The sequence below is a fragment of the Delphinus delphis genome, chromosome 20, assembly GCF_949987515.2.
Source record: "Delphinus delphis chromosome 20, mDelDel1.2, whole genome shotgun sequence".
Classification (NCBI taxonomy): domain Eukaryota; kingdom Metazoa; phylum Chordata; class Mammalia; order Artiodactyla; family Delphinidae; genus Delphinus; species Delphinus delphis.
In genome coordinates, this window is record NC_082702.1 from 41,506,800 (window position 1) to 41,529,261 (window position 22,462).

Genomic DNA, 22,462 nt, shown 5'->3' on the forward strand with positions numbered 1-22,462 from the left:
TTTATATAGTTTGTGTAGAGTTGGGCTCGTTGGTTGGGGTTTCACATTAATACGTGAATATCTATTCACTGTAAAAACAATGTTTTTCAATAAAATAATAGCATGTACTATGTGACAGGTACAGCTCTTAGCATTTTACGTGTATTACCTTGTTTAATCACCATAACATCCCTTGAAGTAGGTACTATTACTATCCCCATTTTATGGATGAGGAATCTGAGGCGAGAGAGGTTAAGTAACTTGCCCAAGATCATGCAAATAGTAAATAGCAGAGCTTGGATTCAAATCTAAGCTGCCTGAGCTTCAACCATTGAACTCCATTGTGCCTCAACAGAAGCAAATCAGAAATAAACACGTGAAAGTTCTCTCTTCCTCAGTTCTGCTCCGGTAGGGTAAGCACAGTTAATAGTTTAATGTGAGTTCTTGTAGACCTTTTTCTTTTAATTTTTGAATTTAATGTTATTTATTTTTTTATACAACAGGTTCTTATTAGTTATCCATTTTATCCACATCAGTGTATACATGTCAATCCCAATCTCCCAATTCATCCCACCACCACCCCACCACCACTTTCCCCCCTTGGTGTCCATACGTGTGTTCTCTACATCTGTGGTAGACCTTTTTCTTGACAAATAACTTAGGTATGCACACAGGAATTATTAAAACAAGGATTGGACTATGTCATACTTAACAAACGTTATCCTACAACTTACTTTTTTTAACTTACTGAATCACAGGCATCTTTCCAGACTGCTAAGTACACATCTATCTTGCTTTTAACAGCTCCATAGTTTTCTACATGGTAGATATACCATGATTTATTAGCTAACCCCCTATTTTTATCTTTTACAGATGTGGAAGTGGGGAGGAGTTAACATAAAAATTGTGAAGTGTTTGAATTTTTAGAAATCTGTCAGAAATCACCTTATTAGGAAAGACTGCTGTAGAAAGATGATTGAATGAATTGTTCCTCTTAACCCCATTCAGTTAAATTAAATTTTTATGTTTGAACAATACCTTCAAGACAGGCTTTGAGGTAAGCTTTATAAGGTTACTATACCATTTAAAAATCATTAGTTTTCACACCAACCATTGTTTTAAGGTTTAGTTATCTGAATGTTTCAAAAGTCTTTGAAATCAAAAATTTTTTTAATTTAAATTGCATAACTCAGAAGTGAACTATCAAATGTATTAGTACTTGCATTATTTTCCTTGGGTGTTGAAAACTTGAGAGTGTGCCATTCAGTCAAAGCGAAAGTGCATTTTTTCTCAAGTTTCTCTTTAGTTTTCAAAATCTAGTTAGCAAGCATTTTGATGAAAAGTTGATTTCCATTCTTAAAGAGAATACTCATTTCTGATCTTATTTTCCAAGAGGGGCTTATGGGTTTTTTCTTAAACCCAAATATTGCTGCAATAAACAGTCTTGCACAGGGTGGTTGCATTGATGTAAAAGATTTATCCTTGAAAACCTCAAATAATTCATAACTCCTATGATTCAAGACTTATGTCCTCTTATGAACATATGTGAAGTGTATGTGTGTGGAATAAGGGAATTAGACGGATGCTTACAATTCACTGGTCTCCCTTGTATATTTTTTAAGATTTTTAAAATATTTATTTTATTTATTATTATTTATTTTTGGCTGCATTGGGTCTTTGTTGCTGCACGCAGGCTATCTCTAGTTGCGGTGAGCAGGGGCTACTCTTCGTTGTGGTGTGTGGGCCTCTCATTGCCATGGCTTCTCGTTATGAAGCACGGGCTCTAAGTACTTGGGCTTCAGTAGTTGTGGCATACAGGCTTAGGTGCTCCGTGGCACGTAGGATCTTCCTGGATCAGGACTCGAACCCATGTCCTCTGCATTGGCAGGTGGATTCTTAACCACTGCGCCACCAGGGAAGCCCTAGTCTCTCTTGTATTGAAATTATGTGACTTTTTACACTTTTTCTTAATTTGGGAGATTTGCATTTCTTCAAACTTTGCATACAAAGTGAGACTTTAATATTTACAGCACCATTTCAAATTTTGACAATTGAAGTTTGCATAAAATGTAACTATTAAAATGTATAGAGTGTCTGAGCTGGAGTTCCAGAGCCACTGTGCCTGGGTTAAATCTGTTGGGTTGGATAAATTTGCTTAACCTCTATGCTTCAGTTTCCTCATCTGTAAAATAGGGGTAATAATGGGGATCTCATAGGCTGTAGTGAGGATTAAATGAGTTAGGGTATGAAAAAGCATGTAGTAAATAAATAAATGTCAGGTGTTAGTGGTAGTGATAATAACAGTGTTGTTACAGCTAGACTAGTTTGTATACTTACATCTTTAGACTGCATTCCTAGAAGAAAAATTGCTGGGTCAAAGGACTTTCATAGTTCATTCAACAATTATTGAATGCCTACTTTGTATCAGGCACCGTGCTAGGTGTTGGGATATAGTGATAAGCAGATTCTAACACAGTCTTTGCCTTTGGGCATTATAGAGACTAGTAAGGGAGATAGGCAATTAGATAATAGCAAGTAAACATATCATTACAAGTTGTAATGAATTCTATGGAAGAGAGTTACATAGAGCTAGGAGAGTTTTTAACAGGGGAAACTGATCTACTTTGGGAGGGTTGAGGGAAAGTTTCCCTGAGAAAGTAACTTTCGAATTAGGGTCTGAAAGATGTTGGGAGTTAACTGGGTAGAATTGGAATGGGAATGTAGGGAGACACTGTTCTAGACAGAAGGAGCAGCATGTGCAAAGGCCCTGTGGTAAGGGGTTATGATGCACTTAAGAAGAGGACCATTGTGGCTAGACAATGGAGATAGGGATTGGGCACATTATAGATTTTGGGTTTTATCCTGAGAACAATGGCACATCATTGATGAGTTTCAAACAAGGAAGTGATCTTATTTTCTCAAATGTATCATCTGTTGCGTTTTTAAAAGATCCTTTTTTTAAAATGGAGGATTTTGTACTCATTTAGGCTAAAAATGATATAGTAAGTACTAAGATTGGGGAGGTAGAGATGGAGAGGCATGAGTCTTGGTGATTGACTGCGAAGGGGAGTCTGAGGGAGAAATGGTCAAGGAAGAAGATGCTAGACAACAGTACACTAGGCACTGTGCTAAATATTAACTCATTTAACTGAGGTAGGTATTACTAGCATCATTCCCATCTTCTACGTATGGAAACATACTTGCCCAAAGTCTGTCACTGGAACCAAAATTTAAGTCTGGGTACTCTAGACACAGACTCTGGGCTGCTTCTGAGGCCCAGATTTTGGATTTGTGTAGCTGAGTGCATTCCCTGGGAGAGACACTGGAAAAGGACCATATTTAGGGCTAGAGTAAAGAAGATCATGAATTTGCTTTTTGACATGATTTTAAGATTATGGATTATGCCTTTAAAGCATCCAGGGGGAGATATTGAAAAGACAGATATATATATGTTGGTCAGAGGAAGAATCTGGACATTTGAAATTTTAATACATATTCTGAAGTGCCCTCAAAAATCCATACCAATTTACCTGCTTACGAGAAATAAAGGTGAGAATCAGGAACTTTAAAAAACCAATAAACTGGGCTTCCCTGGTGGCGCAGTGGTTAAGAATCCGCCTGCCACTGCAGGGGAGACGGTTACGAGCCCTGGTCCGGGAAGATCCCACATGCCGCAGAGCACCTAAGCCTATGCGCCACAACTGCTGAGCCTGCGCTCTAGAGCCCACAGGCCACAACTACTGAGCCCATGCACCTAGAGCCCGTGGTCTGCAACAAGAGAAGCCACTGCAATGAGAAGCCCACGCACTGCAACAAAGAGTAGCCCCTGCTCACCGCAACTAGAGAAAACCCGCATGCAATAGCAAAGACCCAACGCAGCCAAAAAACAAATAAATACATTTATTTTTTTTAAAAAACCCCAAAAACAATAAACTGTCTTCCCTAAATACACCTCCAGAAACTGACTCAGTAGAAGTGATGGGTGGGCTGGAAGCAGGGAATCTGAGTTTTTTTTAAAGTTCTCCAGGTGATTTTATCAGTTGTATTTGGGAACTGTTGATCGTGAAGGTCGCTGTGAAGAGGTGAATATATCTCTTTTAGAGAGGATCTAAAAGAAGGAACAAACTAGTGAAATGTGAATGAAAGCATGGCATTCCACCCTGCCTTTGGCCCCACAGGTTGCAGGGATCTTAGTTCCCTGACCAGCAATTGAACCTGGGCCTTGTCAGTGAAAGAGCCAAGTCCTAACCACTGGACTGCCAGGGAATTCCTGAAAGCATGGCGTTTTGAATTTAACTTCCAATGCTTGTCTCAATGGAAATTGATCGTTTTTTTTTCTTTTTTCTTAATTTTCTGCTTACCTCAGGATTCTGAATGACCTTTACCTTCTTGTTCTTTTGTTTTGCTTTTTAAATTACCATCCCTGGTTTTAAATACTTAATTGTGCTTTAAAAAGCACAATATGTCTTATTTGGCCCTAACAAGAGCGTGTGTGTGTGTGTGTGTGTGTGTGTGTGTGTTCCTATTTTAGATACTGGAAATCACCAAGGGCTTATATTTGTTGAGTGCTTACTGTTAACAGCTTAAATACGAAGTGACTTGCCCAAAGCTGCAGGGCCAATGTGCAGCACTTTCACCCACCAGACCCTTAATTGGTATCCCAGAGGTCCCAGGTTGATCGCTGGCATCTCTGCTCTCATTCTTGTGGGTGGGAATCATTGACAGCACACCTAACAATGAACTTTGTGTCAGCCATGTTTGGAACTCCCAGAGTGCTGTCAAGTATAGCTCCGCTTGGGTTTCTCTCTGGGCATTAAAAGGGAGGACCCAGCTCCCAAGCCTGAGGAAGAACCTGAGTAGTGCAGATCTTTCCAAAGAGCTTTCTGCAGAGAGGCAAAACTCCCCTAGAAAGAATTGCTTTCTCCTTAACAACATGGGGTTGCCATATACTAGTCAGAGGGGGCGGAAATCACAACATCTCATTCTGATTGCAAATCAAATACATGTTTACTATGGAAAAACTGGAAGATAAGCAGAATGGAGGTCCACCACCCATAAAGGACCTTAGTCATTTCAAATGAACATTTTTAATAGATCTTCCGGGTCCATTTCCCTAATCAAGTCTTTCTTGAAGATATCTGATCTGAAGGAGAGGGCCCGAGTCCCACTGCTTCATTGCCCCACAGCTCGCCCTCCTACCTGGCTTTCCTAACAATCCAGCTTCATATTCTACTTCAGTGGATCAGGGAAGGGCTACAGGCTGAGGGCCTCAAATGCCCCATCGGCACCATCTGCAGGAAGATCCAGGTCCAGGGTGAATGGTGTATATAGATGGAGGCGTCTGCCAGGCGTAGCCACACTCCCCCAGGGTCATGCTCTTGTCCAGGAGCTGTCATCTGTGTAAAGCTGCTCCTTGCGCCGGTGGCCACTTAAGAATGCCTTTCACCAAGCGCTTCAGCTCCAGCACTGTGTTTGACTTCTTAGAATCCCCCAAGGTGGTGACCCTGTGGTGACGGATCATCACGAACAGCCAGGGAGGCAGGTCCACTTGCACTGCTCTCTGCTTTAGGGAATCACTGTGGGTCCTCTGAGGGCCTCAAACGGCTGTGGCAGGACACATGGGGTGCTTATCTCCCGGCATACCACGGGATAGCCCCTTGGGGTCCTAGCATGCCTTGTGGGCTCCCCATGTCCCCCCTCCGCCCCCTCCCCCGCCCACCTGCCCGCATACCTTGCAGCCTCTGCCCATTAGTCTCCTGAGATCAGATTCTGCTCACCCTCCACCATCTTGGACTTCTTTTTTTTTTTTTTAATAAACTTATTTATTTATTTATTTATTTTTGGCTGTGTTGAGTCTTCGTTGCTGCGCACAGGCTTTCCCTAGTTGCAGCAAATAGGGGCTACTCTTCGTGTGGTGCGCGGGCTTCTCGTTGCAGTGGCTTCTCTTGTTGCGGAGCACGGGCTCTAGGTGTGTGGGCTTCAGTAGTTGTGGCTCATGGGCTCAGTAGTTGTGGCATGCGGGTTCTAGAGAGCAGGCTCAGTAGTTGTGGTGCACGGGCTTAGTTGCTCCGCGGCATGTGGGAGCTTCCCAGATCAGGGATCGAACCTACGTCCCCTGCACTGGCAGGCAGATTCTTAACCACTGCGCCACCAGGGAAGTTCCTCTTGGGCTTCTTTGGCCTGGAAAGTCATTGGTTCTGGAGAGAGCTAGTCTGCTTTCCTGGTGCCACGGCTCCACCACCACCCCCCTTTTTTAACGAGTATAAAGATATTAATATTTTATGATTGTCAGGCTCAGGCTATAAACTATAAGTGGCTGTTTTGTAAGTATTGTATAGTAACGCATATATGTGGAATCTAGAAAAATGGTACAGATGAACCTATTTGTAGGGCAGGAATAGAGACATAGACGTAGAGAATGGACATGTGGACACAGAGGGGGAAGGGGAGGGTGGGACGAAGTGGGAGATTAGGTTTGACATAATTACACTACCATGTGTAAAATAGATAGCTAGTGGGAAGCTGCTGTATAGCACAGGGAGCTCAGCTCGGTGCTCTATGATGACCTAGATGGGGGCAAGGGTGAGGAGGGAGGTCCAAGAGGGAGGGGATATAGGTATGCATATAGCCGATTCACTTCATTGTACAGCAGACACTAGCACAACATTGTAAAGCAATTTTACTCCAATAAAAATAAATAGGGCTTCCCTGGTGGCGCAGTGGTTGAGAGTCCGCTTGCCGATGCAGGGGACACGGGTTCGTGCCCCGGTCCAGGAAGATCCGACATGCCGCGGAGCGGCTGGGCCCGTGAGCCATGGCCGCTGAGCCTGCGCGTCCGGAGCCTGTGCTCCGCAACGGGAGAGGCCACAACAGTGAGAGGCCCGCGTACCGCAAAAATAAATAAATAAATAAGTAAGTAAGTGAGTGAGTGAGTGAATGAATGAATGAATGAATGAATGGCTGTTTTGTGACCTTTTTCCCCTGAGCAGAGCACTGTTTTCCCTTGATACTTTTTTACAATATTTAAGGCTGTAGATGAGACTTTTGAGTGACTGTAGCACACGTAATTAAGTATTCTGTTGAAAGTTAAGTTGTTGAGACTTTTTTTTTAAACACTAAGCAACAGTCATGAACATCCATGAGGTATGGTTTTGTCACATCTTGGATGACTTCCTGGCACAATTCTTGGGTCGAAGGACTTGTTTAAGGCTTAATAGCGCAAAAGTTTTTGTCGATCTACGTTTCCCCCACCCCCTAACAATATATAGCAGCATCCATTCCCTAAGTATTTCACAACATTTGTCCTTTTAATTTGTATTTCCTAGTAAGTGAACTTTTTTCTACGGATAGTTTTACTCAGGAAAATGCCAGAATCTTCTTTCAAGGCAATGCCACATACTTTCCCCTTGCACCTTCTTATCCCAGTCCCTTAACGGAAAGTAGTGATAGCTACAAGGACAAGTTTGTTTACTTTATAAACTGGGTGTGTCTCTAGACCAAGCTAGAATGGAAACACCTTTGACAGTGTCTCCCTCATTCCCCAACAAGATGCCTTTTGGCCACAACACTTTCAAACTGATATTACTCTTCCCTTCTCATTAAAATGCCCAAAGATCAATAGGAAAACTGTCGAGTGATAAAGTGATCAAGTGTTGATCACTTGAAGGACATTTACCCCTGAAAGTTGGGTGGTTTTATTTTGCCAGAACATCCAGTAAGGTTGGACATTGGGACTACATAGCACCTCTATGTCATGGCTGAGAAGACAAGCTTCTGACCTTCATGGGTGTTTCCTTGAGAGTTTGGAAGTGTCTAGGCAATTCCAACCTAAAAGCAGGCCTGGGATGAGTTCCCAGCCTAATATCCATTAATTCTTAAAAGTCTATTTAAAAAGCTTTCTTCTTTCAACAGCTCTAGTACTCCAGGGACTCAACCCTTCTTGCCCAAGTTTTATAGTGGCGCCAGCTCAGGATCTGAGGCCAGGCTTGGCAGGATGGTCTTTAGAGAGAAGCTCTGAGCACAGGCCGGGGACTCCTGGTTCCCTTGGATGTTTCTATCTAGTGCAGATACACAAGGTTCTGATTTAAAAAAAAAAAAAAAAATCTCTAGAAGCTGTCTCAGGTTACTAACTCCCTTCCCCAACAGTATTGTAGGAATTGCATGTTCAGACTCAGTGCTGAAACCTATCAGTTTATAGTGGTACAAATACCTACATCTGCATCAGGTTCATCGACTTTATGGTTCCGAATCTCTGTGGAAGAAACTGAGTTTAAAGCTGTCACATGACTTTAAGGTCCTAGGTGGGTATGGACATAAGAGCTAGCTATGTTTACGTCTGTGTTTTTCAGCCTTAAGATCTGAACTATTGCCCCATGTGCTCGTCAGTGCTCACCAACTTGTCCCAGAAAGAGTTTGACACGAGCCCATTCATGCCTCCATGACTTGGCCAAGATTTGTGGCCTTGTGGAGCTAGGCTGCAGTCAGGAACGGGAATCAGCTTCCTTCACTAGCTGTGAGAAGGTAGGGTAGAAGGAGGGTGAGTAATGATGAGACCTGGTTTCAGATCAACTTCATTTTGAAACCAGTGATACAAGCCAGTAGTGCCAAGAAGCATCTGGGAGGAAGTTGTAATGATCTGCCCCAGGGCTTACCGTTTACTAGCCTCTGTGTGACTCATGGCTTACAAAGAAAACTGCTCATGTTTCTACAGGTGCCTCAGCGAGTTTCCCTGGGCAGGTCAGATTGGCTGTGAGATCTCCATCCTTTGCCTCTCCCAATAAGCCATGGAGCAGCCCCTACGAAACAGTCCTCTCCAAATGCAGACTGAGCCAGCTCCCCGTCATGCTCTTTGGTTCTGTGTATCCCCTTTTCCCTTCCGTGCTTCAGCCCTTAGGTAAAGCACATGGCTGTAACTAACCCCATGCCCACTCTGAGAGATGGTTTCTCTATGGTGTAGAGAGAGGCATGGATTTGGAGTCAGAAGCCCTGGTTAATTGTGAGTAGGCTAAAGGTCCCTCTTATTGAGGGCTTACTCTGGGCCAGACACAGTGCTCAGTGCTGTGTGAACATTATCCCACTTATTCCTGCCAATAATCTTATGAGGTAGGTATTATTCCCATTTTCCAGATGAGAAAACAGCTTCTGTACATTCACACGACATGGATGTGAACCCAAGTCTTTTGGACTCCAAATCCCATATTCTTCATCACTCATCTGCCTCTGCCTTTAGGATTTGAAATCTGGTCCTAATGCTTCCGAATTGTGGGGCTTCGTGTACTTTGCTCTCCTCTCTGAAGCTGCTTCCTGAGGCACTTCAACCCCAGGGCAGTCTCTTGTTTCCTGAGTTGTCAGAATAGGGGAGGAGTATCTACCTTGTGGGTTTTTTTTTTTGTTTTGTTTTTTGTTTTTTTTTGTGGTACGCGGGCCTCTCACTGTTGTGGCCCCTCCCGTTGCGGAGCACAGGCTCCTGACGCGCAGGCGTGCGCCCAGCCGCTCCGCGGCATGTGGGATCTTCCCGGACCGGGGCACGAACCCGTGTCCCCTGCATTGGCAGGCGGACTCTCAACCACTGCGCCACCAGGGAAGCCCCTTGTGGGTTGTTTTTTGAGGACTTGGATAAGAAAACACTTAGCTGGGTGTCTCGGGCAGAGTGGGCCTTTGAAGCTCGTTCCTGCCTGCCTGACTCATGCCCCTTGGTTGTATTCTGCACCCAGCTGAATGTGGCTGAGGGCTGATGGGGCAGCTGGAATGTTGCAGCCTGCGTGGGAGGCACGTGCAATTGAAGTACCTGACCACTGACTTCTCCTTGATTGTTGGCACTGTCCCCTCTAAGAATAGATGGACAGCCCCAGATACTGTGCTACAAATGTTTGGACCCATAAAACAATGGAAATGTGCCAGCAAACAGGGTAGTGAAGTGTACCGTACATTCCTGGTGGGCAGATTTTGTAGACAGCAGGAAGACGGTTTCTGGGTTTCTGGCAGCTTTTAGAGTTTGGGGGATTAAGGCATTAGCCCCCTGCTGGGTAACTTGGTGGGAGAGGATTGGAGAGTTCATTGAGAGGCACTCATTAAGTGAAAAACCTGACAGGCTTATCTGGCCAGCCCCTCTGCTAGCTGAAGACCTTCCCTTAGGAAGAGGGCTGTTTTAAGAATGGGAAAAGTGACAGTTAATTTTTATTTTTTATCAGTGTTTGAATAGCTAATGCATTTACGTGGGTCAAAATTCAGAAGGGTACACAGTAAAAAGTCTCTTTCCTGTTGCTTAGCTACTAGCTTCTCCACCCATAAACCCAGTTTTTTGGGGTCACCTTCCAGAAGTATTTATTTTAAAATACAAATGTTAGCATAGACTACATTGCTCCATATCTTTTTAAATTAATTAATTAATTAATTAATTAATTAAGCTGCACCAGGTCTTTAGTTGCAGCACACGGGATCTTCGTTGCCACATTGGAGATCTTCATCGCGGCATGTGGGATCTAGTTCCTTGACCAGGGATCAAACCCAGGCGCCCTGCATTGGGGGCACAGAGCCTTAACAGCTGGACCACCAGGGAAGTCCCCATATCTTTTTTTTTTTAATTAACAACATGTCTTAGAGATCTTTCCATGTCAATACATAGGGGCTTCCTTATCTTTTACAGCTTTTTATGGCTGCATAGTGTTCTCGTATGGATGTTAGCATTACACAAAGTTAATCTGTCACTGATGGACATTTAGGTTGTCTGGACTTTTGCTGTTACAATCCATGCATTATTGATTACTTTGGTAGATAGCTGTGGAAAGGTGATTTGGGACAGGAGGCAGTATCCTATAAGAACGTAAGGGTACTTGAAGATACACATTTTGTTCCCTGATGCATCCCTAGTATTTAGAAGAATATTGGGCACTTAGGAAACACTCTCCTAGTTCTTGATGGATGCTGTGTTGAAGAACCTGACTTTAGAATATGACCACCCCGAGTTCTAATTCTGATTCCACTCACTAGCTGTATGATGTTGGGCAAGCCATCTCACCTCTGAACCCCCATTTCCTCATGTGTTATGAGCCTGTATAAAGTTCTGGGGTTTACAAATTTGTGATTTTGTGGTTTTATCTTATTTGATATTCAGGATGACTCTGTGAAGTCTAATTTTCATCTTCCAAATGAGAAAACCTAAATTCCTAATAAGTTAATTCAAGTTCTGCATCAACATGCTGATGGTTCCAACTAACAGAGTTTTGAGGGATCTTTGCATGTGTCCTTAACACAGCTTTAAGCAATGCTGAATCACCTAGTGAGTTTAGGTGTTCCCTTTTAAGCTTTTCTTCTTTTTACATCAAGGAGAAAGTGTCTTTGGTCCCATTATTATTATTTTTAACTAATCTATTTATTTTTGGCTGCATTGGGTCTTCGTTGCTGGGTGCAGGCTTTCTTTAGTTGTGGCGAGCAGGGGCTACTCTTCGTTGCAGTGTGCGGGCTTCTCGTTGCTGTGGCTTCTCTTGTTGTGGAGCATGGGCTCTAGGTGTGCAGCCTTCAGTAGCTGTGGCACACGGGCTCAGTAGTTGTGGCACATGGGCTCTAGAGCGCAGACTGAGTGGTTGTGGCACACGGGCTTCAGTAGCTGTGGCACGTGGACTTCAGTAGTTGTGGCTCGTGGGTTCTAGAGCACAGGCTCAGTAGTTGTGGCGCACAGGCTTAGTTGCTCCACAGCATGTGGGATCTTCCCAGACCAGGGCTCGAACCCATGTCCCTTGCATTGGCAGGCGGATTCCACTGCACCACCAGGGAAGCCCCTACTATTCTTGAATACATCTTTTTATAACATGCTTCTCTCCCTTCAAACCAAGGGAAGACAGGCCTTAGGCTCGAAGCCTCAGCAAACATGGGAATTCCCTGGAGGTCCAGTGGTAGGACTCTGCACTTTCACTACCAAGGGCACGGGTTCGATCCCTGGTCGGGAAACTAAGATCCCTCAAACCATGCGGCATGGCCAAAAAGCAAAACAAAACAAAACAGAAACTTCAGCAAACAATTGATTCTGGGGCCTACAGAATTCAAGTGTGTTTCCCAGGATCACCCATCAAGTTAAAGTCAGTGCCTGCACAAGAATGGGGTCTCCATCACTATTAATAGTATTAACAGCAGACCTGGCCATAATGCATCCTATTTGTGAGTTCTTTACACTTATTCTCATTTAATCCTCACAACTACCTGTAAGAGAGTTACTCTTATTATCCCCGAATCTAGTACTTTTCTCCAAGTATCACACTGCCTCACTGGGCATCTAAAAATCAATCTTTGCTATTTCAATAGATGGAGAAGGACCACAGGTAATGGGGGTTAGGGAGGAAATAAGAAAACAAACTCTCAGGTGTGTCAGAAAGATAATATAACCATATTATATAAACAACTCAATCTAGACAGGTCTAGGTACCACTTCTGGCCATTCCATTTCCTAGCTATGTAACTTCAATGAATGCATTTAGCCCCTCATTTTCCCAATTTAGAAAATGGGCGTTAAAATCTACTTTATAGGGTGCTTGGTGAAGATTAAATGAGAAAGTATACAAATGTTAGGGCTTCCCTGGTAGCGCAGTGGTTAAGAATCTGCCTGCCAAGGCAGGGGACACAGGTTCAAGCCCTGGTCCAGGAAGATCCCACATGCTGCGGAGCAACTAAGCCCGTGTACCACAACTACTGAGCCTGCACTCTAGAGCCCGCGAGCCACAACTACTGAGCCTGCATGCCACAACTACTGAAGCCCACATGCTGCAACTACTGAAGCCCGCACGCCTAGAGTCCGTGCTCCGCAGCAAGAGAAGCCACCGCAATGAGAAGCCCACGCACCACAATGAAGAGTAGTCCACGCTTGCCACAACTAGAGAAAATCCTCACACAGCAACGAAGACCCAATACAGCCATAAATAAATAAATTTATTTTAAAAATTCATACAGATTTAAAAAAAAAACACAAATGTTAGCTGTTAATAATAGTAATTCATGATGGGAGGGATTCTCGACTCTTGAGATTGATGCTTGCTGTATTCATTTGCTAGGGCTGCTGTAACAAAGGAACACAGACTGGGGGCTTAAACACAGAAATTTATTTTCTCACAACTCAGGAGGCTAGAAATCCAAGATCAAGGTGTCAGCAGGGCTGGTTTCTGTTGAGGCCTCTCTCCTTAGCTTGTAGATGGCTGTCTTCTCCATGTGTCTGTAAATAGTCTTCTCTCTGTAATTGTCTGTGTCCAAATTTCCTCCTCTTATAAGGACACTCATCATACTGGATTAGGGCCCACCCTAATAACCTCATTTTAATTTAATCACCTCTTTAAAGGTCCTTTTTCCAAATATAATCACATTCTGAGGTATTAGGACTTGAACACATGAATTTGAGGGGGGAACACAATTCATGTTAAGGGAAAACTTGGACCTACAGAAAAATAAAGATAATAAGTAGCTGGTAACCCCAGTCATAGGGAAGCTTCATTTCCTTCCAGTCTTTTTAAAATTTTTTCCCGTGCATAGTTGCATATACTATATATGCAGTTCTACTTTCTGCTTACATTTTGCATAGCTGGATAAAAAATCCATGGAGTGCATGCCCCATAGATTATTTAACTTTTGCCCTGTATTAAGATGATTTAAACTCTGCCACATATCATTCCTGGTCTTTTTTAGCCCAAAGGCAAAGCAAGATTCCTCAGAAGATGAGAGTACAAAGCTGTGTGCTGGAGGTAAAGGACAAGGTCACTCTGGGAATCTCCCTGCCCCTGGGACCCTTTGGAACTGACTCAGGCTGAGATCCCTCTTTCCCCTCCTCCCACCGGCCGAGCATGTTGTCACAGCCCATGACTCCTCAGTGGGGATGTCGTCAAGGAGGCAGGGCCGGTATCTAAGCAATCTTCTCTTTCTCAGGGACACACTCCAGCCTTCCCATGAAGGAACCTGCCTCTGTGTATGAGCTCTGGGGCTCTGGGGAGCTGAAGGCAGCTCTGTATGCTTTTAAGCCCTCCATCTTCCTCCCCTCCATGCACTAAGCCTCTCCCCAAAAGATGGCCAGTGTCCTAAGTTCTTTCACCCAAGTTAGTTTTACCTGCTTTTGAACTTCATGTTAATGGAATCATACATGTGTCCTCTCTTGTATCTGGCTTCTGTCACTCAGCCATGTTTGTAAGATTCATTCATGTTGTTGTGTGTCCTTGTGGTTGACTCATTTAATTATATGAATATTCCACCATATTTTTATTCATTCTACCTTGATGGACATTTGGGCTATTTCCAGTCTTTAGCTATTATAGACAGTGCTGCTGTGGCTATTATAATACTTGTCTTTTAGTGAATGTATCTTTGTTGGGTCTATACCTCAAAGTAAAATTGCTGGGTCTTGGGGAAGGTGTATATTTAGCTTCAGCAAATACTGCTCGACAGTTTTCCAAAATGACTATCCCATTTTACACTCCCACATCAGACTTCTACTTTTTTTTTTATTGAGGTAAAATATGCATAACATAAAATTTGACCATTTTAAACAATTCGGTGACATTAAGTACGTTCAAATTGTTGTGCAACCATCACCATAGTCTGTCTCTAGAACTTTTTCATCATCCCAAACAGAAACTCTGTACCCATTAAACAATAACTACCCATTCCCCTCTCTCTCCAGCCCCTGGTAACTTCTATTCTACTTTCTATGTCTATTAATTTGAGGATTCTAGGTACCTCATGTAAGTGGAATCATGCAGTATTTGCCCTTTTGTGACTAGCTTATTTTACTTAGCATAATGTTTTCAAGATTCTTCCATGTTGCAGCATGTGTCAGAACTTTATTCCTTTTAAAGACTGAATAATATTCCATTGTATGTATAGACCACATTGTGTTTATCTAGTCATCTCTTTTTTTTTTTTTTTTTTTTTTTTTTTTTTGCGGTGCGCGGGCCTCTCACTGTTGTGGCCTCTCCTGTGTGGAGCACAGGCTCCGGATGCGCAGGCTCAGCGGCCATGGCTCACGGGCCCAACCGCTCCGCGGCATGTGGGATCTTCCCGGACCGGGGCACGAACCCGTGTCCCCTGCATCGGCAGGCGGACTCTCAACCACTGCGCCACCAGGGAAGCCCCAATCTAGTCATCTCTTGATGGACACTTGTGTTGTTTCCATCTTTTGGCTATTGTGAATAGTGATACTATGAAAATATGTGTACAAGTATCTGTTTGAGATCCTACTTCAGTTCTTTTAGGTATACGCCTAAAAGTAGAATTGCTGGATCATGTGGTAATTTTATGTTTACCTTCTGAGGAGCCACCAAACTGTTTTTCACAGTGGCTGCACCATTTCACATTCCCAGTGCAGGAGGGTTCCCATGTCTTTACATCTTGCCAACACTCGTTATTTACTTTTTTTTTTTTGCCACCCTAGTAGGTATGAAGTGGTATCTCATTGTTATTTTGATTTGTATTTCCCTAATGACTAATGATATTGAGCATTTTTTCATATGCTTATTGGCCTTTTGTATACCTTATTTGAAGAAATGTCTTTTCAACTCCTTTGCCTTTTTATTTACTTATTTTTAATTGGGTTGTTTGTTTTTTGTTGTTGTTGAGTTTTAGGAGTTCACTGTATAGTCTGGATATTGTTTGGAATTCTACTTTTTAATGTTATACTCTTTTTTTATTAATGTTACACTCTTATATACTGTTTGAATACTTCATCATGTTCACATTACTTTTTGTTTGTTTGTTTATCTTCTCAAAGAACCAGCTTTTAGTTTTATTGATCTTTGCTATTGTTTTCTTTGTTTCTATTTCATTTATTTCTGCTCTGATCTTTATGATTTCTTTCCTCCTGCTAACTTTGGGTTTTGTTTGTTCTTCTTTCTCTGGTTCCTTTAGGTGTAAGGTTAGATTGTTTATTTGAGATTTTTCTTGTTTCTTGAGGTAGGCTTGTATAGCTATAAACTTCCCTCTTAGAACTGCTTTTGCTGCATCCCATAGGTTTTGGATTGTCATGTTTTCATTGTCATTTGTCTCTAGGTATTTTTTGATTTCCTCTTTGATTTCTTCAGTGATCTCTTGGTTATTTAGTAACGTATTGTTTAGCCTCCATGTGTTTGTGTTTTTTACGTTTTTTTCCCTGTAATTCATTTCTAATCTCATAGCGTTGTGGTCAGAAAAGATGCTTGATATGATTTCAATTTTCTTATATTTACTGAGGTTTGATTTGTGACCAAGATGTGATCTATCCTGGAGAATGTTCCATGTGCACTTGAGAAGAAAGTGTAATCTGCTGTTTTGGGATGGAATGTCCTATAAATGTCAATGAAATCTGTCTGGTCTATTGTGTCATTTAAAGCTTCTGTTTCCTTATTTATTTTCATTTTGGATGATCTGTCCATTGTTGTAAGTGGGGTGTTAAAGTGTTACTGTCGATTTTCTCTTTTATAGCTGTTAGCAGTTGCCTTATGTATTGAGGTGCTCCTATGTTGGGTGCATATATATTTATAATTGTTATATCTTCTTCTTGGATTGGTCCCTTGATCATCACATAGTGTCCTTCCTTGTCTCTTGTAACATTCTTTATTTTAAAGTCTATTTTATCTGATATGAGTATTGCTACTCCAGCTTTCTTTTGATTTCCATTTGCATGGAATATCTTTTTCCATCCCCTCACTTTCAGTCTGTATGTGTCCCTAGGTCTGAAGTGGGTCTCTTGTAGACAGCATATAGATGGGTCTTGTTTTTGTATCCATTCATCAAGCCCATGTATTTTGACTGGAGCATTAAATCCATTCACGTTTAAGGTAATTATCGATATGTATGTTCCTATGACCATTTTCTTAATTGTTTTGGGTTTGTTTTTGTAGGTCCTTTTCTTCTCTTGTGTTTCCCACTTAGAGAAGTTCCTTTAGCGTTTGTTGTAGAGCTGGTTTGGTGGTGCTGAATTCTCTTAGCTTTTGCTTGTCTGTAAAGCTTTTGATTTCTCCATCGAATTTGAATGAGATCCTTGCCGGGTAAGAGTAATCTTGGTTGTAGTTTCTTCCCTTTCATCACTAAGTATATCATGTGACTCCCTTCTGGCTTGTAGAGTTTCTGCTGAGAAATCAGCTGTTAACCTTATGGGAGTTCCCTTGTATGTTATTTGTCATTTTTCCCTTGCTGCTTTCAATAATTTTTCTTTGTCTTTAATTTTTGCCAATTTGATTACTATGCGTCTCAGCGTGTTTCTCCTTGGGTTTATCCTGTATGGGACTCTCTGCACTTCCTGGACTTGGGTGACTATTTCCTTTATCATGTTAGGGAAATTTTCGACTATAATCTCTTCAAATATTTTCTCTGGTCCTTTCTCTCTCTCTTCTCCTTCTGGGACCCCTATAACGTGAATGTTGTTGTATTTAATGTTGTCCCAGAGGTCTCTTAGGCTGTCTTCATTTCTTTTCATTCTTTTTTCTTTATTCTGTTCCACAGCAGTGAATTCCACCATTCTATCTTCCAGGTCACTTATCCGTCTTCTGCCTCAGTTATTCTGCTATTGATTCCTTCTAGTGTAGTTTTCATTTCAGTTATTATATTGTTCATCTCTGTTTGTTTGTTATTTAATTCTAGGTCTTTGTTAAACATTTCTTGCATCTTCTTGATCTTTGCCTCCATTCTTTTTCCGAGGTCCTGGATCATCTTCACTATCATTATTCTGAGTTCTTTTTCTGGAAGGTTGCCTATCTCCGCTTCATTTAGTTGTTTTTCTGGGGTTTTATCTTGTTCCTTCATCTGGTACATAGCCCTCTGCCTTTTCATCTTGTCTGTCTTTCTGTGAATGTGGTTTTTGTTCCACAGGCTGCAGGATTGTAGTTCTTCTTCCTTCTGTCACATTACTTTTGTAGTTTAAAAACCCTCATCTGTTATCCTTTCTTATTTTAGGGAAGGATTATTTAAAACAATTGTCGTCATCATTTGAAACTAAAGGACAATTTTTCAGGAAAGGACAGTTGGCAGAGCTCACGCTGACCTTTCCATGGCACAGCACTGTCCCTCTGGTCCTTGTTGTGCTGCAGCCTAGTAGACTGATGAGTGCTGGTGTCTGGGCCAGCGTTATGGGAACACCTGGGTCAGGGCATGTTGCCGATGGGCCCAGTTGTAGCCCCTGGCAGGTTTCCTGACTCCATGCTTTGGCCACAAGGAAGGGTGGGTAAGAACACTGGTTGTGAATACTCTCTAGCGTATGCCTTGGAGTCAGGCTGACCTGGCTTCTGAACCTCAGTTTTCTCATCTTTGTAAAGGAGCTCATGCCTAACTTGGCAGCATAGTTGTAAAGATGAAATGGGCCCAGTCTCCGGATTAACAAATGGTAGTTATTAACTCAGAGTGCTTGTTTAAAGGGCGGCCAAGCAGGGAGGATTCAGAAGGAGCATGACAGACTGAAACAACCCGAGGTTATCCAGAATGATCTGTGTGGGTGACGGTGTAGCAGGATGCATACAGCGCATATGTAGACTCATAGCCTTCGGAAATGCTTAAAATCTTCTGCCTCCAGCTGTGACCTTGGGTCAACTCTGTGTCTCGTGAGACTCCATGGGGCTAATGTCGCTGAATATCTATGATTTTGGTTCTTCGGCCCACAAACCAGGAAGTGGTCTTCCCTCTTGAGACCAAACTCAGAAGCCCATCTGAAACTCATATGGAATCACATTGCTGGTCAGAGGAAGTAAGCCAAGTCTCCTTCTGCAGTGGCTTGCAATAGTCCTTGATCCAGTCAGGGGGCTGTTGTCAGGTCTTGGCTCCCATGGGGTATCTTCCAGAAGCCCCTCCTTCCTAATACTCTTTTCCTTCCTTCCCCACAGTGGTTTTCACGGACTGCCCTGGGCAAGAGTCGGCCCTGCTGACTGATGATGACTTCACTGTTCTGAACAACAAAACAGTCCAGGTAAAACACCATGTCCACCTTCAGGAGAGAAGAAAGACATTCTCCGTGCATGCCCAGCTTGCTGCTGGCCAGGAGGCCGAGGTTGCCGTGGCTGTTGTGAGCCATGTTACCCCTGCAGAGGACGCAGGGTTAGACCTCAGTTGCCCATAGCTGTGCGCGTGGGTACTGATCTAAGCAGGGTAGTGCTTGCAGCTGCCCAGTAGGGGGCACCAGAGTCAGGCAAGGGGGGCCCAGAGCTGCTTTGTGAGTAATGGCCCAGTGCCCTTCCTCCCTTGAATTCCCTGTCCCATCTCCCTTTCCTTCTTTCCCATATCATGCCGGTAAACCGCAAGTGAAGGTGATCCCAACACAGGACTGCCAATCTCATGAACCTTTGGGAAGATGGACCTGAGGCTCTTGGCCACATTTCTTTGTTTTGTCTAATTTAATTTTTTGAGCAGCTAATGTATCCACATGGTTCAAAATTTTAAATATTAAAAAGTTTTAGAATGAATAACCTCCCCTTTTTTCTCCCCCTATGTCTAATGCCCTCTCTACCACTCCAAGAGAAGACCTGTTACCAGTTTCTTTCCTTCTAATTTATGTATTTGTTCTATATTTATATTAAATATATTTATATATATTATATATAGGTATAAAATAAACTTTTCGGTCCTCTTTTATGCAAAACTAACATACTATTCACATGTCTGCACCTTCTTTTTGCACTGAAAAATACATCAGTACACTGCCTATCCCCTTCTCACAGATAACCACCGTTATAAGCTTCTAGTATCCCCCACACTTTGTCTGTATATAAGCAGATGTGAATATATGCCTTATTTTCCCACCCTTTTACACAAAAGATGGAACAGTGCCTGGCACATATTAAGCCCTATGTAAGTGTTTGTTAAATAGAATACTAAACTACATTAAGCTGTTCTATATCTTGTTCTTTTTCACTTAAGTATGGATATATATCAAAGATCTTTCCATGCCAGCACAGAGAGACATCCCTCATTTTTAAAGCTGTATACAATTTCCACTAGATGGATGTATTATAGTGTATTTAATTGGGACTTCTCTATAAGTGAACACTTAGATTATTTCCAAGTTTTCTTTTACAATAAACCCATCTGGGCCTCTGTCCTTGCCATGAGCCCCTGTAGATGAGAGGATGTTGGGTATGTTCCAGTTGTTTGCACACCTGGGTTAAGGGGTCTTCTCTCCTTGCAGGAAAGGAAAGCATTGAAGATCTCCCCATCCAAACGTATCTTGCGAAGACGCAAGAGAGATTGGGTGGTCCCGCCAATATTTGTCCCTGAGAATGGCAAGGGTCCCTTCCCCCAGAAGCTGCATCAGGTATGACTGTGCCTTCTCCCTGGGAGTCATTGGTGTCTTCAGGGACTCTCATTCAAAGGCCTGAATATGAGGTTTCTTGCTGCTGAGCCCTGGGGACCGCAGAGGGAAACTCTCTGATGGGAGCAATTTCTAATCAGGCAGTGCCTCTCCACCCCTGCCCACAGAGGGTTCTTTGCTACACTCATGAGATATTTGTCACTTTGTCAGCTGCCATTTTCTTTTGCTTCCAGCTCAAATCTAATAAAGACAGAGGTACCAAGATTTTCTACAGCATCACGGGGCCTGGGGCAGACAGCCCCCCTGAGGGTGTCTTCACCATAGAGAAGGAAACGGGCTGGTTGCTGTTGAATAAACCACTGGACCGGGAGAAAATTGCCGAGTATGAGGTAAGTAACCTTTAGCGTCCAACGAGAAGCAGGGCCCCAGGAAGGGTAGTGCCAGGCTGACCCCAGGCCTGTGTACCTACAGCTCTTTGGCCACGCTGTGTCGGAGAATGGTGCCTCCGTGGAAGAGCCCATGAACATCTCCATCATTGTAACAGACCAGAATGACCACAAGCCCAAGTTCACCCAGGATGTCTTCAGAGGGAGCGTCTTGGAAGGGGTACTACCCGGTAAGAGGACTGGGGAGGGCACAGCTATAGAGGTCTGCTGGCCCCAGACCTGGCCTTGGGTCCACTTCTGGAATCAGCCCAGACTCTTAAAGGCTGGAAGAACCCTTCATACCTGATTTCCTGGGCTGTGCCTCAGATTACCTGGGATCTTCTTAAAAATCCAGATTCCCCCACTCCATCCCAAGACCCCTGAATAAGAATGATGCTGGAGTAGAGCCCCAGAATCTGTGTATTTGAAAATTTCCCAGAAGCTTCAGATGATCAGCCAGCTGCAGGTTTGGAGCTGCAGAGACCTACATTTGAATCTGGATTTTGTCTGTCATCTGCTGTGACCCTGGGCAAGGTCTTGACCTCTGAGCCTCAATCTTCACTCCTGAAAATGGGGATAATATCAACCGTAAAGAGCTGTGAAGATTAGAAATAACACATGCCTACTGCTGTGTGATATGAAGCACCTGACATGAGGTTCTTTGGGGAAATGGCAGCTGCAAGGAGGGTGGCAAAGGGTGAGAGAAAGCAGAAGATGAATTGTCAGGCTGGGGAAGAGGGTGAGAGGGGCTGGCAAAAGACTAGAGAAACAGGTGACATTAATGACCTCAAAGGCAGTGCTGGTGAGGAGGGCTCCTCCTCTCCCTTTGTCTCTGAGTTGTGGAGAATTACAGAGAAATGTGAGTTGGTTAGGTTGCCAATAATAGGCATTTCCGGAAGAAAAACGGTACCTTCAACAATATGGAACCTTTTCCCCCTTTGTATTGAGGAAGCCTAGAGGTGGTCAAGCCAGGCTGGAATGGTGCTTTAACGTGTGGGGGAACTAGGCTCCTTCCATCTCGTTGCTCTGCTGTTTTGGCTTTATTCCCAAGATTACCTCATGGTTGCTGCTGGAGCTCTGGCCATTATATCCGGAAGGAGAGAAGGGGTGGGAAGAATAAACCCCTTAACTCAGAAAAACGCTTCCCCCAAAGCTGTATATCCCATCCGTCAGATTTCAGTCTCGTGGCCACAGCTAGCTGCAAGAAGCGAAATAGTTTTGGTTCCCGGTGGGCTTGTGCTCAGCCTAGAATGATTATGAGGATTATGTTTCTAAGAAGGAAGGGGAGAATGGGAAATGGGCACCAATTAGCAGTCTCTGCCACGAGTGGAACATGGGGCCAAGCCAGCGAGCAGGGTGGAGCCTCTCGGAGTTCCAGAAGTGGGCAAGGCTGGAATCGGAGCTGGAAGGGAAGGTTGCACACTCATCAGCGTTTCTCCCCTCCAGGCACTTCTGTGATGCAGGTGACAGCCACGGATGAGGACGATGCCATCAACACCTACAATGGGGTGGTTGCTTATTCCATCCATAGTCAAGAGCCAAAGGACCTCATGTTCACGGTCCACCGGAGCACAGGCACCATCAGCGTCGTCTCCAGTGGCCTGGACCGGGAGGTAAGTGGCCCTTCGGGAAGGTGCTGCCTGCCCAGGCTAGCCCAGGCTGGGGTCTGACGCTCAGAGCGGAAGCCTCTGCCCCCAAAGCCCAGGGCAGAGCAGTGGGGACCCAAGTCAGCTGGGAATGGCTGCTGCTGTGTCCCACATTGATGTCCTGCAGCTCCCTCGGGCCAGTGGCACGTTGCCAAACCATCTCGTTAAGGCTGAGG

The 22,462-nt window shown here is 43.6% G+C and overlaps 1 protein-coding gene across 7 annotated transcripts in view; it reads left to right on the forward strand.

Annotated features, from left to right (window-relative positions):
* Nucleotides 1–22,462, forward strand: part of CDH3 (cadherin 3) — a 114,284-nt gene that overhangs the window by 78,551 nt on the left and 13,271 nt on the right. For all 7 annotated transcript variants that reach the window (XM_059999837.1, XM_059999835.1, XM_059999838.1 and 4 more), the window contains 5 exons: nucleotides 18,795–18,877; nucleotides 20,093–20,218; nucleotides 20,449–20,604; nucleotides 20,687–20,831; nucleotides 22,087–22,253. In XM_059999837.1, the coding sequence (XP_059855820.1) occupies nucleotides 18,795–18,877; nucleotides 20,093–20,218; nucleotides 20,449–20,604; nucleotides 20,687–20,831; nucleotides 22,087–22,253 (677 nt within the window). The remainder of the gene's footprint in view (nucleotides 1–18,794; nucleotides 18,878–20,092; nucleotides 20,219–20,448; nucleotides 20,605–20,686; nucleotides 20,832–22,086; nucleotides 22,254–22,462) is intronic.